The sequence below is a fragment of the Myxocyprinus asiaticus genome, chromosome 21 (genome assembly GCF_019703515.2).
Source record: "Myxocyprinus asiaticus isolate MX2 ecotype Aquarium Trade chromosome 21, UBuf_Myxa_2, whole genome shotgun sequence".
Lineage (NCBI taxonomy): Eukaryota > Metazoa > Chordata > Actinopteri > Cypriniformes > Catostomidae > Myxocyprinus > Myxocyprinus asiaticus.
In genome coordinates this window covers 39,174,846-39,189,371 of record NC_059364.1, presented here as the reverse complement: position 1 = coordinate 39,189,371, position 14,526 = coordinate 39,174,846, and the positions used below count along the sequence as shown (strand labels likewise).

Below are 14,526 nucleotides of genomic sequence, written 5' to 3'. Positions count from 1 at the left end.
CCATGAAGTCCAAGGAATTGTCTGTAGACCTCCGAGACAGGATTGTATCGAGGCACAGATCTGGCGAAGGTACAGACAAATTTCTGCAGCATTGAAGGTCCCAATGAGCACAGTGGCCTCCATCATCCATAAATGGAAGAAGTTTGGAACCACCAGTTTGGCCTGGCCAAACTGAGCGATCGGGGGAGAAGGGCCTTAGTCAGGGAGGTGACCAAGAACCTGATGGTCACTCTGACAGACCTCCAGCATTTCTCTGTGGAGAGAGGAGAACCTTCCAGAAGAACAACCATCTCTGCAGCACTCCACCAATCAGGCCTGTATGGTAGACTGGCCAGATGGTAGCCACTCCTCAGTAAAAGGCACATGACAGCCCAACTGGAGTTTGCCAAAAGGCACCTGAAGGACTCTCAGACCATGAGAAACAAAGATTGAACCCTTTGGTCTGAATGGCAAGCATCATGTCTGGAGGAAACCAGGCACCGCTCATCACCTGGCCAATACCAACCCTACAGTGAAGCATGGTGGTGGCAGCATCATGCTGTGGGGATGTTTTTCAGCGGCAGGAACTGGGAGACTAGTCAGGATCGAGGGAAAGATGAATGCAGCAATGTACAGAGACATCCTTGATGAAAACCTACTCCAGAGCGCTCTGGACCTCAGACTGGGGCGAAGGTTCATCTTCCAACAGGACAACGACCCTAAGCACACAGCCAAGATAACAAAGGAGTGGCTACGGGAAAACTCTGTGAATGTCCTTGAGTGGCCAAGCCAGAGCCCAGACTTGAACCCGATTGAACATCTCTGGAGAGATCTGAAAATGGCTGTGCACCGACGCTCCCCATCCAACCTGATGGAGCTTGAGAGGTCCTGCAAAGAAGAATGGGAGAAACTGCCCAGAAATAGGTGTGCCAAGCTTGTAGCATCATACTCAAAAAGACTTGAGGCTGTAATTGTTGCCAAAGGTGCTTCAACAAAGTATTGAGCAAAGGCTGTGAATACTTATGTACATGTGATTTATTTTTTTTTATTTTATTTCAAACGAAAGAAGATTTCAAACAAACTTCTTTCACGTTGTCATTATGGGGTATTGTTTGTAGAATTTTGAGGAAAATAATGAATTTAATCCATTTTGGAATAAGGCTGTAACATAACAAAAAGTGAAGCGCTGTGAATACTTTCCGGATGCACTGTATATCTTGTTCCAGTGTCTGTGAATAACAATTGTGTGTATCTATTTAAGATTCCAGGCAAGCTGCTGTTCTCTCTGGTGAAGCGTTACTTGTGCGTCACTTCGTTGATGGACAAGCTCAACACAGCGGGGGTGGAGTCGTCCTCTGAGCGACAGGATGTCGGCCCCTCCTCCTCAACGGCCACCTACCAATCAGAGCACGCACGTGTGCAGCGGGAGTTTGAGTTCACCATGGCCATGGCCAACCTCATCTCCGAGCTGGTGCGTGTCATGGGCTGGGACCGCAACCGACAGCTGCCCATGACCTCCCCGAGTGCCACCAGAGGGGTGGAGGAGATAAAGAGCGACACCCAGAAAAACCTTGTTCGCTCTATCTTTCAGCCGCGCTTCTCCGCTACATCTTCCATCATGGCCGCTACGGCAATTGCAGCGGTCACGCCACCAAAGAAGAAGAAAACCACAAATGGTTTCAAGACACGTTCAGACTTCACTTCACGTTCTGCTTATGTGGAGTATGTGCAGGATAACCTGAAGAGTGGCATGACGGTCCGTATGCTGGAAGACTACGAGGAGGTCAGCGCTGGGGACGAGGGAGAGTTTCGCTACAGTAACGACGGTTCACCACCTGTGCAGGTCAGTGCTGTGTGAATGCATGCATGTCAGGCAAATCAAACACTTCCAAGAACAGTTAATATTTCTTTGACAGACCCATTTTAATTCACATTTTCTGTATTCAGGAACTTTAGTGAACTTTGAGTTAGACTTTATATCTGATCTTCAGTGATAAATCCATCTGATTCAAGTTTACCAAGACATAAAAAAATAAAAATCATGCACAATAAGACATTTAACCCTTGTGCATTGTTCATTTGTGAGTCACACTTAAGTTGTTCACGGGTCAAAATTGACCTGAACATACAAGTGTATTATTTTAAAAATGTTTTAAAGATATGTAGCCTAATAACACTACTATCACTAAAGTAAAAACTCTGGATGGGGTATTGTATTTAGACCTTATTTACCTCCAATTACAACATTTTCATATAAAATAAGCACATTTAATGTTATCTTCACTTCAACAAAAACCTTCATTTCAGTAAATTGAAAGATTGTCAAAACATCAAAATATGTGATGCATTGGGACTCTCTGGTGACATCTGCTGAAAAAAAAAAAAAAAACAATTACATGAAATTACAACTATTGCCAGTAGATGGCTTCAGTGCTGCATGCATTGGCTGATCTCTATAAGCCAGTGTTTTTACAGACTTAATTTCTAGATATTATCACAAGTTATGCATTGGATATATATATATATACACAGTACTGTGATGTGGGTGGCTGCTTTTCAGCATCAAGTGAGATGGCAGCCACCGGAGTCTGACCACCAGCAGATTTCACTGAGGGAATGGTAGAAAGACACACTCTGCTTTATATATCTAGCCAAAAGCTTCCCTCCTTTGTCCCCCGACTGTATGACTGTCTTGCCCTGAATAGCCAAAACTCAAAACAGTATTATATCTGTATTTCAGTCAGGTCAATTCTCTGAAGCCATCAGACGACATTCGGCGTTTCAGCCCTGCCTCTGCACTTTTAATATTCCCTTCCAACTCCACGAGTTCACGTGCTTTGGATTTTTTGATGAATGAGGCATACTGTATGATTGACCTCTAAGAACTGCGTTAAGGGCCTCCCAAGCCACGCCCACAGAGGATACTGAGGACCAGTTGGTCTCCATATATACACTGATTTCAGCCTTTATAATTTGTTGGAATTCAGGATTTTGCAAAAGGGATACATTAAAGCGCCAACTATATGATTTCTTTTTTCCGTATATGGCAACACCTCTAAACTCACCAGGGTGTGATCTGAGACTAAGATGTTTCAAATTGAGCAATCAATGACAGAAGAAATGAGGGACTAATGAGGGAACCTATTCTAGAATAAATCTTATGGACTGATGAAAATAATGTATAGTTCCTACCAGATGGGTTCAAAAGTCTCTAAATATCTGTAATACCAAGATTTTTACACAACCTGTGAAGCGTCACTGTTGCTCTAGGGGGCTAACACATTTTTGCTTCACTATGGTCAAGGACTGAGTCCATCAAAAGATTAAAGTCTCCTCCCAATATTATATCATGAGGGGTGCCAGTGGCTTGCAACATCCCTTCAAGATCTATAAAAAAGCCCTGATCATCAGCATTAGGTGCATAAATATTAGCCAAAATCAACCTTTGCCCCTGAATTTCTGCTAAAAAAATAATGGCTCTTCCTTATTTATCTTTAATATGACATTTGAATTGTAGATGCTTACTTATCAGTGTAATGACTCACCATATCTTCCCAAATTTTTCAGCTTCCTGGGGGGAAAGATGCGTTTCTTGAAGAATCATATCGTATTTCTTACGTTTAAGAAAATAAATAACCTTCCTTCTTTTTATGGGGTGCCCCAACCCATTCACATTCCATGTGGAGAGAGATAATCCACTCATATTAACATTTGACATTTTGACATATTAGAAAGAATAGATTGTGTGTCAAAAACAAGATTATAAAGACCACATTCCAACATTAGTGCAACAGTCAAACCCCAAACTTCCCCCAGAGCCAAACAAACAGAAAAAAGAAAAACATGCGCATTAACCCCACACACGACAGCGCCAACTGGCTTCCATCCCTCTAAACTCAAACAGTCCATGTACGCCTACGAGAGCCCCTGTGACAACTTTGCCATTGGATTGCTCAAGTCCAGTGCTTCTATACAAATTTTGTGAGACAGAATTACACAACAGAAGATAGTCTTTAAAACAAACTTCAGCCAATAGGTGGAATAAACACACAGAACATGTAGATTCATCCACATAACTGTCCCGAAGGTGTGTTCCTCCACAAAACAAACTCCAGCCGCTAGCGGAAACAGCACAAAAAATAAAAAGCTGTTCAGTTTCCTTAGGCAGTCAAACGAATATTTAGTGAGCCGGCCCATTCAACTGCTACATGAGGGCAACAAATGACCCAATCACTCTAATGTCCTGCAATAAATACTCCACAAAATAAACTCAAACCAATAGGAGGTATAAGCACAAAGAACATGCAGATTCATCCACAATGCTGCCCCGAAGGAGTGCTATTCCACAAAACAAACTCCAGCCGCTAGGCGGAACCAGCAAAAAAAAAACAAAAAAAAAAGGCGCCCAGTTTATTGAACAAGTGAATGTTCAGTGAGTCAGGCTCACTCGGCTGCAACGTGAGTACCACAAAATAACTTATTCCATTGACTTTATGAAGGACAATCGCTTGCTGTGGGCATGTGAATGTTTTACAGCCATCCTTAGTATCTATTCTCAATTTGGCCGGGAACATCAGTGCAAAAGTGACCTTCCGTTGATGTAAGAGTTTCTTACATTCCTTGAATCGATCATGTTTCTCTCTTGTCGAATTTGCAAAGTCTGGGAACAAGAAAATGTTGTGGTTCTTCCAAGAAAGCCTTCCTTTACTCCTCATATGATCTCAGAAATTTGGCCCGAATTGATCGGGGCCTATCTCCCTCAGCGGATTGCCAAGCCGGAACTCTGTGAGCTTGCTTGATTTCCAGTTTATGGCCTGTTATGTTGAGCAGACTCGGAAAGAGCTTGTCCAGGAATTCCACCATATTCTGACCCTCTGCTCCCTCAGGAATTCCAACAATTCGGACGTTATTCCACCGGTTACGATTCTCCATATCTTCCAACTTTTCCCAGACGTGCTCCAAATCCGCCTTGGTCACTAGTGGATTAGCAGCTAATTCCTTTTCCGATGACTCCAGATAATCTGTCCGTTTCTCAACATCCGCCACTCTTGTAACCATCTCAGTGAATTTCGTCTCCATGGCAGTGATCGATTGACGTATTACAGCAAGCTCCTCCAAGTCAGCAACGACCTTCGTCAGATTTGCCGACATGTTCATCAATTGTCGCCGAATTTCCTTCTCCTCACCGGCCAAATCGACTCCCAGGCTTGCGGCCTGTGGCTTGGTGGATTCAGCTCGAGCACGTAAGCGTCTTTTAATGTCTCCAGAGCCCGAGGATTTTGAATTCTTTGACTTATATTCTTCCTAAAACAGTTAAGAGTCAGGGTGCATCAGATTTCACCAGTTTATGACACAAAAAGTATAAAACTAGTAAAGTGCGCAGAGCTCGCTGTTCACACGTCCGAACCTCACATGGTGCCACGCAACTCCCCCAGATAAGTTTTTAACTTTTTGTCTTGTGCAGGTGTACTGGAACTCTCTCTCCAGGACATACTGGGTGCACTGGCATATGATTGAGATCCTAGGCAATGGCAGTGGAGGTCAGGCTGTGAAAGAGACTCAGGAGAAGGCCTCCTCACTCACAGAGACACTCAAACTCACTACAGGTAAGACACGAAGAATCAGGAACGCCCAAACATGGTGCTTTTGTGTCGAAGATCTAAATACAGTATTTCGATCTAAGGCTCAGTACAATATTCAGCCAAATTATTATTTGGGTGTATCTCACATAAACATGTGCAGGTCAATTTGTTTTGACATTTTATATAAAGAAAATTATAACTATTTAAGGTGTTCTATTGTGACATTGGTGTCATGACAATTAAGCATTTTCCCCCCACAAATTGTCATTGCTGTGTGCAACTGGACATTTTCTTTTAAAATGTTAGAATATTTTTGTAATTGTTTGTGGTTATTACAGTAAGAAAACACTGCAATACAAAGATTATTGTACATTTAAATCGACATAAAGGCAATACAACAAAAACTACCATGATGATACAAGTATTTCTTTTAACTAATTGTCATGAAAATAATGTCACAATGAAAACATATCTTTTAAAATAGTAAAAAAAAAAAATTCTAGAAGCAAAATGTAATTTGTTATTTCTTTATTTTGATTTTGTGGTGAAATGTGACCAGACCTGTTCTTGACAGGTTTTATGAGATTCACCCATTTTCACTTTCTTTGTATATGTTTTTGTATCTCTAAATTTGGGATCATTCTGTCCTCCTCTTTTATGTATCTGTTTGTGAACGTGTCAGTGAGTCAGACATTCTTTTCTAAGCCCCCCGGGGGGCTTTACTCATTGCCATACCTGTTGGAGGGATCTCAGAATGATGCAAGCACCCTGAGTCGTGCCGAATGGTGGGAGGTGCTCTTCTTCATTAAGAAGCTGGAACCCAAACAGCATCAGGAAATCAACAATATCCTGCGACAGAGCTTTGATGAACCGGTGCGCTCTCCTATAACCTATTCTTTAACTTAGACTTTCCTTCATAAAATAAGCTGTTGAGCAGTGAGTGTGTTTACTTGTAAACGGGATATAAAATTAACTTGGTCACACCTGCCAGTTGCAGGTTAAATCCACAAATATTTCTTATGCTGAGCTCTAAAATCAGCTAGAATTTTTACATTTTCTCCATAAAATTAATCTCTTTCTCCATTTTCTATAAAACGATTTTTTTAAAATTGTATCCAGTAATCACGGGAGAATGGAAAATTCATGGGAAAGGGTTGGATCCATGCTGTATATTATAGTCAACATAAAAGACTTTTCGCATCTCATTTTATTTCCATAATGTGACATTTATGTGGTAGATTCCAAGTGAAACAGGATTTCTTTGTTGTTGCTGTAATAAATGAAAACAAAGACAAAGGAAAAAAAAGGGTATAAGATGCACTGATTCAACACAGTGTTTCCTACAGATTTCAGCTCTGTATATTTATATATATATATATATACTGTATATTTCTAAGCAGGGCATATTTGTCCATAAATCTTGGAGGTCCAGACTTTAAAGTCATTTATATACTTGTCCTTATATTTACAGTGCAATTTCCTATTAGCATAGGTTGATACTGTAGTTAGGCCAATTAAGCTAGTGTTTCTAAAAAATGTATTATAGTATTTGTTATGAGAAAATAAGAGCCTGAACATGTTTAGAAATTAACTACAACTGTCACAGTTGTAATAAACTCTTATAGAGTATTTAATATAAAACTAACATTTTTGTCAATAAACTTTATTTTGGTGCATGGCACATTATCTATTTTCCTCATCAGTGCTGTTTATAATGTCGTCAGGTCTGTCTAGCTGTTTGAGAGGTTTGACATTCTCCATAGCACTCCAAGAAAATTCTCAGTAGAATTCAAATAGGTCGAATAAATGCCGATTTCTACTCCTGTGTCAACCTTACGACGTAGGCTCAATGTAGTGGCCAATGCGGTGCTTTGCATTTATAGTTCTGCGTTGGTATGTTTGCATCATTCTGTGAGTACACAGTCAAAAAACTAGTGTATTGAGAGAAAATGTCTTCATTTCTGAAATAATTATACATTTCATAAATAAAGAAAAGGCAATGTCATTCGTGGATTCAAAAGTAATTATGAAATTCTTGTAGCATTATATAATTATTTTGGCATCCTTTGACGCTCCGTGCTGAAAAAAACAAATCCCAATCAAAATAATAAACTTACTCGCTTGACCAACACAAAATGGGTGTCATTTTGAAGCTTATAAGCTGGACTTTACAATGCATATAGACAATATAACCAACTCTAATGGGTGCTTTTTGCTGACAAATTAAGTTTTCAGTTTTCATAACTTATGTAATATTATTTTACTGAACACCATACTGCCAGACATATTGTCAAAACGAGTTCTTGAGTAGAAAAAACAAATATTGTATCAATCACATACCAAATATATATTGAGGAAAAGAGAGCACAGAGATTACAAATTGTAAACTGATGTCTTTTTGTTGTGTATTCACTTATAACTTCATGTAACATAAACAGATTATAAAAACAGCAGATAAAGGAAACAAGTCCAAATACAGTGTGTCAATGATCAGTTGATACGATGCATAGATCTTAAAATAGTCTTGGGAAAAATGTGCCGCTACCTCGGATTTTTTTTTTTTGTTTTTGTTTTTTTTTGTCATCCTTGGGGACAGTGTCTGGTTAATTCGGACCAATCACAGCTGTTGTGATCTGTGTTAACGTGACAGGTTGTTACATTTTTGGAGAAGTGCATGTCAGGGTACGGTGTAGGCTACGCCTTATGTGTAGGTTCGACAAATAAGTATAAATAGGCCTTAAGTGCCGAGATATCGAAGGAAGCTCCAGACAGAGTACAGCGGATCTTGCGAGTAGTTCTCTCAGGGCTCGCATAAAACTCACGCGAAAACCAGGCTTCAGTCAGATGAAATATAAATTAAAGATGAAAATAAATTTGCTTCGAATGTCACGCAGCGAAACATTTTCAGTGCAGGAAAAACCCTTTTCTGGTTAGGACACAGCGTAAGCTCTTCCAAATGAGCTTGTATGTATTTTGCTCTACTCAGTAAGCCTGCTTGTGGTGACCTTATGCTTTCTCTATTTGTTTGTGTTAGATGGCAGATTTGGAGGAGTCTTCTCTGATCCAGCTGTCTATCACCAGTGAGGTGGTGCGGAAGGTTCTCCACTACTTGAAACAGAATCTGCAGGCCTCGTGTTTGGACGACCTGCTCTGCTCGCACACCTTCAGGAAACATTACCTGAGCTATGGAGGTGCTGGTCTTGAGGATGAGGAAATGCTGATGGATGGTTCACTTGGAGGACCTGGAGCTCCATCTTCATCATCACTGTCATCAGCCACAGCTGCATCCTCCTCTTCCTGCACCATAGGCTCTGTGTCCAAGAAAGCTAAGAAAGAGACTCCAGCGGACACGGGCAGCTGTGGCAGTGAGACAGAGAGCGAACTTCCCAATGAAGATGACACCAAGTATCCTGATGACCTGGAGGAGAAGATGAAAGGCAAGCCTTTGTTTTATAGATTGCATTTTATACTGATGTCCCCCTGGTAGAGATTTCACTATACCTTTACACATGAGAGTGAACCAATGGGTAATGCTAAAATACTGAGTGGGATGTGTCCCAAACATATCAAGACAGGGAAGAACTTAATAAGGGGTGTTGTTAAACTCTTTTGTTAAAGATTGTGCCTAATTGTTTACAGTAAAAGTAAAAAACTTAGCATAGATTTCAATTGATGTGAAGTCACAGTTAAAATGTATGTGCATATATCAGAAATTGAACAACATCTTTGAATATCATCCAGTCAGTATTTAGAGTTGGATCTATCCATTTTTTAATTTTAGTTTTGCTGTTTTGACTTTGTTTTTATTCATTTGTTTTGGATCATTTTGTCTTTTGGGTTGCACCTATCAAGTTCCAAATAAAAAGAGAAAATACTCAAATGTGAAAATGACCAAATGAGCTCAAGCACATTTCATTTAAAATGTTTTACTATTTAGAAATCAAACACCTTTACACCTGGTATCGGGATGCATTTTGGGCGATCCTTTTGAAATGGGACTACAAAAAAAAAAAAAAAAAGGTGAGATTTGTCCACATCTTCCTCATTTGGAGGTAGTCGAAAAAGCATGTGACCACATTGGGCTTGTAGTGCAAGCGCTCATATGTTGGAATGCGTTCAAACACCAGTGAAGAACCACCTCATCACCCATTAATCAACAACTGGGCAAAACAAGATTTTTAAACGGCGGTTACTTGCAGTTTAGAAATTAAATGACCAGCTGATCGGAAAATGTAAAAAAGTGCTGTCACATATACACAGATCAGCCACAACATTAAAACCACCTGCCTAATAATGTGTGTGTCCCGCTCGTGCCGCCAAAACAGCGCCAACCTGCATCTCAGAATAGCATTCTGAGATATTATTATTCTCAGTAGTGGTTATCTGAGTTACTGTAGACTTTGTCAGTTCGAACCAGTCTGGCCATTCTCTGTTGACCTCTTTCATCAACAAGACATTTCCATGCACAGAACTGCCGCTCACTGGATGTTTTTTTGTTTTGTTTTTGTCACCATTCGAGAATAAATTCTAGAGACTATTGTGTGTGAAAATCCCAGGAGATCAGCAGTTACAGAAATACTCAAACCAGCCCATCTGGCACTAGCAATCATGCCACGGTCCAAATCATTGAGATCACATTTTTTCCCCATTCTGATGGTTGATGTGAACATTAACTGAAGCTCCTAACCCATATCTGCATGATTTAATGCACTGCACTGCTGCCACATGATTGGCTGATTGGATAATCGCATGGATGATTGTTGGTGCCAGATGTGCTGGTTTGAGTATTTCTGTAACTGCTGATCTCCTAGGATTTTCACGCACAACAGTCTCTAGAATTTACTCTGAATGGTGCCTAAAACAAAAAACATCCAGTGAGTGGCTTGTTGATGAGAGAGGTCAATAGAGAATAGCCAGACTGGTTCGAACTGACAAGTCTACAGTAACTCCGATAACTGCTCTGAACAATTGTTATGAGAAGAATAGAACCTCAGAATGCTATTCTGAGATGCGGGTTGGCGCTGTTTTGGTGGCACGAGGGGAACCTACACAATATTAGGCAGGTGGTTTTAATGTTGTGGATTTAAACCACAAGAACTTCTTCAGTGTGCCTGATATTAACATGCAGTTACACAGATGAGAAGCACACACGTCTGAATCTCAGTTCATATAGAAAATACAGAATATGTACTTGTGACGGGATCGCCCAAATTGAATCTTAATACCAGGTGTAAACAGAGCCTAAATCCTCCATTGGGCCGCATTTAAGTCTCTTTTCATCAAAAATGACTTTGCTCTGACTTGACCAGCACTGGGAAAAATAACTGGTGCCTGTTTGCGATTCTGTTCACTGCAGTGTACAACAGTCCAAAGGTGCAGGGTAAGAAAAGCTCACTGGAGAAGATTGGGGAGGTGGTGGACATAATGAAGAAGAGCAGCTCAGACTCAGGAATGCAGCTGGCTGGAATGAAGGTCATCAGTAAGATTCTGGAGGAGGAGGGACCTCAGGAGAAAAGCACCCTCAGATCAGACTCTGCACAGACCATCCGGTGAGACTCAACATTACAGACCACAAACATTGCTCTCTCAGCTGTGGGACTACAGACTAAAATTTAAGCAATCTTAAAGAAAAACAACGCTATTGATGGTTTCTGCCCACCAGAGTGAATTTTATAAAAACTGTCAAGATATGTCTAAGGGGCCGTTTACACGGAAACGTTTTCAACTAAAAACGGAAAACTTTTTATGCGTTTTGGCTGTTCATTTACACAACGGCGTTTTGGGGCCTGAAAACGCAAACTTTTGAAAACTGGTTTCAAAGTGCAAGTTTTTGAAAACGATGCCGTTATCATCCCATGTAAACATAGAAAAACGGGAATTTGTGAAAACGATAGTTCAGTCTATAAGCATGCGTGCGAGTACTTCAAAACAACGCGCGACACATTCAAAACTACAATGGCGGACTACAGGACTGTGTTTGTGCTGCTCAAGATTTTGAGTTTATTGACGCTTCTCCAGCAAAGTGTAGATTTACTGCATCACTACTACGACCAGTGATCGCCATCTTCATTGTTTGTATTCACCGCACTGTGGAAGAATGCTTACGTGCACAGGCACCTAGTGTTTCTTTACAAAGTGACATCGCCAACTACTGGCCTGGCATGCATAATGGCATGTGAACAGGGATAGATTTGACAACGTTGTCATCTGTACGCAAAACTTTTCAAAAAGCAAATGAAATCTTTTCTGTTTTTAGTACATCGTTGTCGTGTAAATGTATCCTAATTCATATTTCACCTCAAATCAAAAGAAAATGAAGGCTATCTTTAGGGCCATTATGTTTTTTTATGTAAAACTTGATATATTTAAATGGTAAAGTACAAGTAAAGTTATAGATCATGGCAGTATTTGCTGTTTATGCTGATTTTAATAATAGAAAATTTTTTAGCTGACATGATTTTCATTATTGTATTACTGTTAAGAAATTAAGCATTACAGTATGAATTTCAGGTAAAAATGCATTTCATATTTTTTTAAGCAAAATATAATTTATTTATTTTTATTTTATTTTATTAGGGTGAAATGTGACCTGGAGAGTCACCCACCTAAAATTGCTCAAATTTAAATTTTAATAAAAAATAAATAAATAAAAAAAAATGATTGTCTTTCTAAATTATACTATGTAAATGTCTGTTGATTAATGGCCCAAAGAAAAATCAGAAACAATTTTTTTCATTTAAGTTGTGATTTCAGATCTTACTTATTCATTACTTCCAATCAAAAGGGAGTGATCTAATGTAATTATCTACTTTTTTCTTTTCGCTTGCAGTGACAAAGTGTTAAAGTTGCTGGTGGAGATGACTGGCAGTCAGCCCAAGCAGAACACTGTCATTGCGTTGCTGTTGACACGCAGTCTCATGCTGAAATACGAGTGGAGGGTCTCCTTCGCCACAGAGGGGGGTGTGAAAGCCATCCTGTCCTGCATGCAAGAGTATCCTACCTGTATACAGGTGCAGCAGATTGCGCTGGCGGTGAGTTGCCATTCTTGTATTGTTTCTTATGTTTCTTCTTATTTTCTTATGCCTGATAAATGTGTATTGCTCTCTCCCAGACACTGAAGGTGATAACAGGTGCCAGTAAGCATGACCCGCGCAGTGTGGGTGGTTGTCTGCCCCTCTCTGAATCTGGCACACAGATGATGCTGGAGATTTTTGCCAGCATAGGTTCTGCCACACCGGAGGGCTCTAAAGGGCTCCTGTGTGCCATCCCTTCTGCTATTGACCTCATGCTTAGCACAGCAGGGTAAGAAGTGTAGTGTGTGTCTTTCATAAGGATGGGCATTATGACCAAATTCTTATATACCGTTGTCGTAATATATAGTGACAAGAAAAAGTATTTGAACCCTTTTGAATTAGCTGGTTTTCTGTATTAATTGGTTGAAAATTTTATCTCATCTCCATCAAAGTCACAGGTATAGACAAACACTTAAGCTAACAACACACAAACAATTATAATTTTTCATGTTTTTATTGAACACATCCCATTAAACATTCACTGTGCTGTGGAAAATGTAAGTGAACCTTTGGATTTAATAACTGGTCGATCCCCCTTTGGCAGAAATAACCTCAACCAAGCATTTTCGGAAGCTGCAGATTAGACCTGCACAACATTCAGAAGGAATTTTGGACAATTTTTCCTTACAGAACTGCTTCAGATCAGCCATATTCTTAGTATGTCTTGTGTGAATGGCTCTCTTGAGATCATTCCACAGCATCTCTATTGGGTTACGGTCTGGGCTCTGATTTGACCACTACAAAAGGAGGATTTTCTTTTTCTGAAGCCATTCTGTAGTGGTTTTACTTCAAAGTACATTATCCTGCTGCATCACCCAAATTCTTCAGCTGGTGCACAGCCACCATGACATTGTCCTGTAGGATATCTTGATAAACTTGGGAATTAATTTTTTCCTCTTGTGGCAAGTGGTCCAGATCCGAAGCAGCAAAGCAGCCCCAAATCATGATGCTCCCTCCACCATACCACCGTTGGGATGATGTTTTTATGTTCAGTTGGTATACGGTGCCCTTTTTACACCATACGTAGTCCTGCGTGTTCTTCACAAACAATTCAATCTTAGTTTCATCAGTCCACAAAGCATTTTGCCAGTAGCATTTTAAAGTGTCAAGGTGGTCTTTGGCAAACTTCAGGTGCGCAGCAATGTTTTTTGTTGGAAAGCAGCAGCTTCGTTCATGGTGTCCTACTATGGACACCATGCCTGTTTAATGTTTTCCGTATAGTAGACTCATGAACAGAGATGTTAACCAGTTCCAATGATTCCATCAAATCTTTAGCTGTCCCTCTAGGGTTCTGTTTTACCTCATTGAGCATTCTGCGGTGTGCCCTTTGAGTCATTTTTGCTGGATGGCCATTTCTAGGGAGAGTAGCCACACTACTAAATCGTCTCCTTTTATAGACAATTTGTCTAACTGTGGACAGATGAATATCTAAGCTCTTCGAGATAACTTTGTAACCCTTTCCAGCATTATGCAAAGCAACAATTCTTGATCATAGGTCTTCTTACATCTTTTTTTTGAGGCATGGTCCATGTCAGCAGATGCTTCTTGTGAATAGTAAACTCAAAATGGTTGAGTGCTTTTTATAGTCAAAGTTGCTCTAACCCACATCTCCAGTCTCATTTCATTAATTGGATGCCAACTCGTACTCTAATTAGCTTTTGTTGACATCATTAGCCTAGGGGTTCACATACTTTTTCCAACCTACACTGTGAATGTTTGAATGATGTATTCAATATGCATATGAACAATACAATAATTTGTGTTAAAATAGATTGTGTTTGTTTATTATTGTAACTTGGATGATGATTAAAATCATGTTTTAAGACAAATTTGCACAAATGCCCGTAATTCCAGAGGGTTCATATACTTTTAGCTATTTTTGCAGGAAATTC

General features: G+C 40.0%; 2 protein-coding genes across 5 annotated transcripts in view; one reads left to right on the top strand and one right to left on the bottom strand.

Moving 5' to 3' along the window:
* LOC127412406 (prosaposin-like) overlaps window positions 1-11,978 on the bottom strand; it is a 245,168-nt gene extending 233,190 nt beyond the window's left edge. The window contains exon 1 of the mRNA XM_051648730.1: window positions 11,972-11,978. The gene's annotated coding sequence lies outside the window, so the exon portion shown is untranslated. The remainder of the gene's footprint in view (window positions 1-11,971) is intronic.
* LOC127412404 (cullin-9-like) overlaps window positions 1-14,526 on the top strand; it is a 72,985-nt gene that overhangs the window by 17,593 nt on the left and 40,866 nt on the right. For all 4 annotated transcript variants that reach the window (XM_051648726.1, XM_051648727.1, XM_051648724.1 and 1 more), the window contains exons 4-10: window positions 1,241-1,822; window positions 5,444-5,585; window positions 6,244-6,434; window positions 8,596-8,998; window positions 10,918-11,110; window positions 12,391-12,592; window positions 12,673-12,863. In XM_051648726.1, coding sequence (XP_051504686.1) covers window positions 1,241-1,822; window positions 5,444-5,585; window positions 6,244-6,434; window positions 8,596-8,998; window positions 10,918-11,110; window positions 12,391-12,592; window positions 12,673-12,863 — 1,904 coding nt within the window. The remainder of the gene's footprint in view (window positions 1-1,240; window positions 1,823-5,443; window positions 5,586-6,243; window positions 6,435-8,595; window positions 8,999-10,917; window positions 11,111-12,390; window positions 12,593-12,672; window positions 12,864-14,526) is intronic.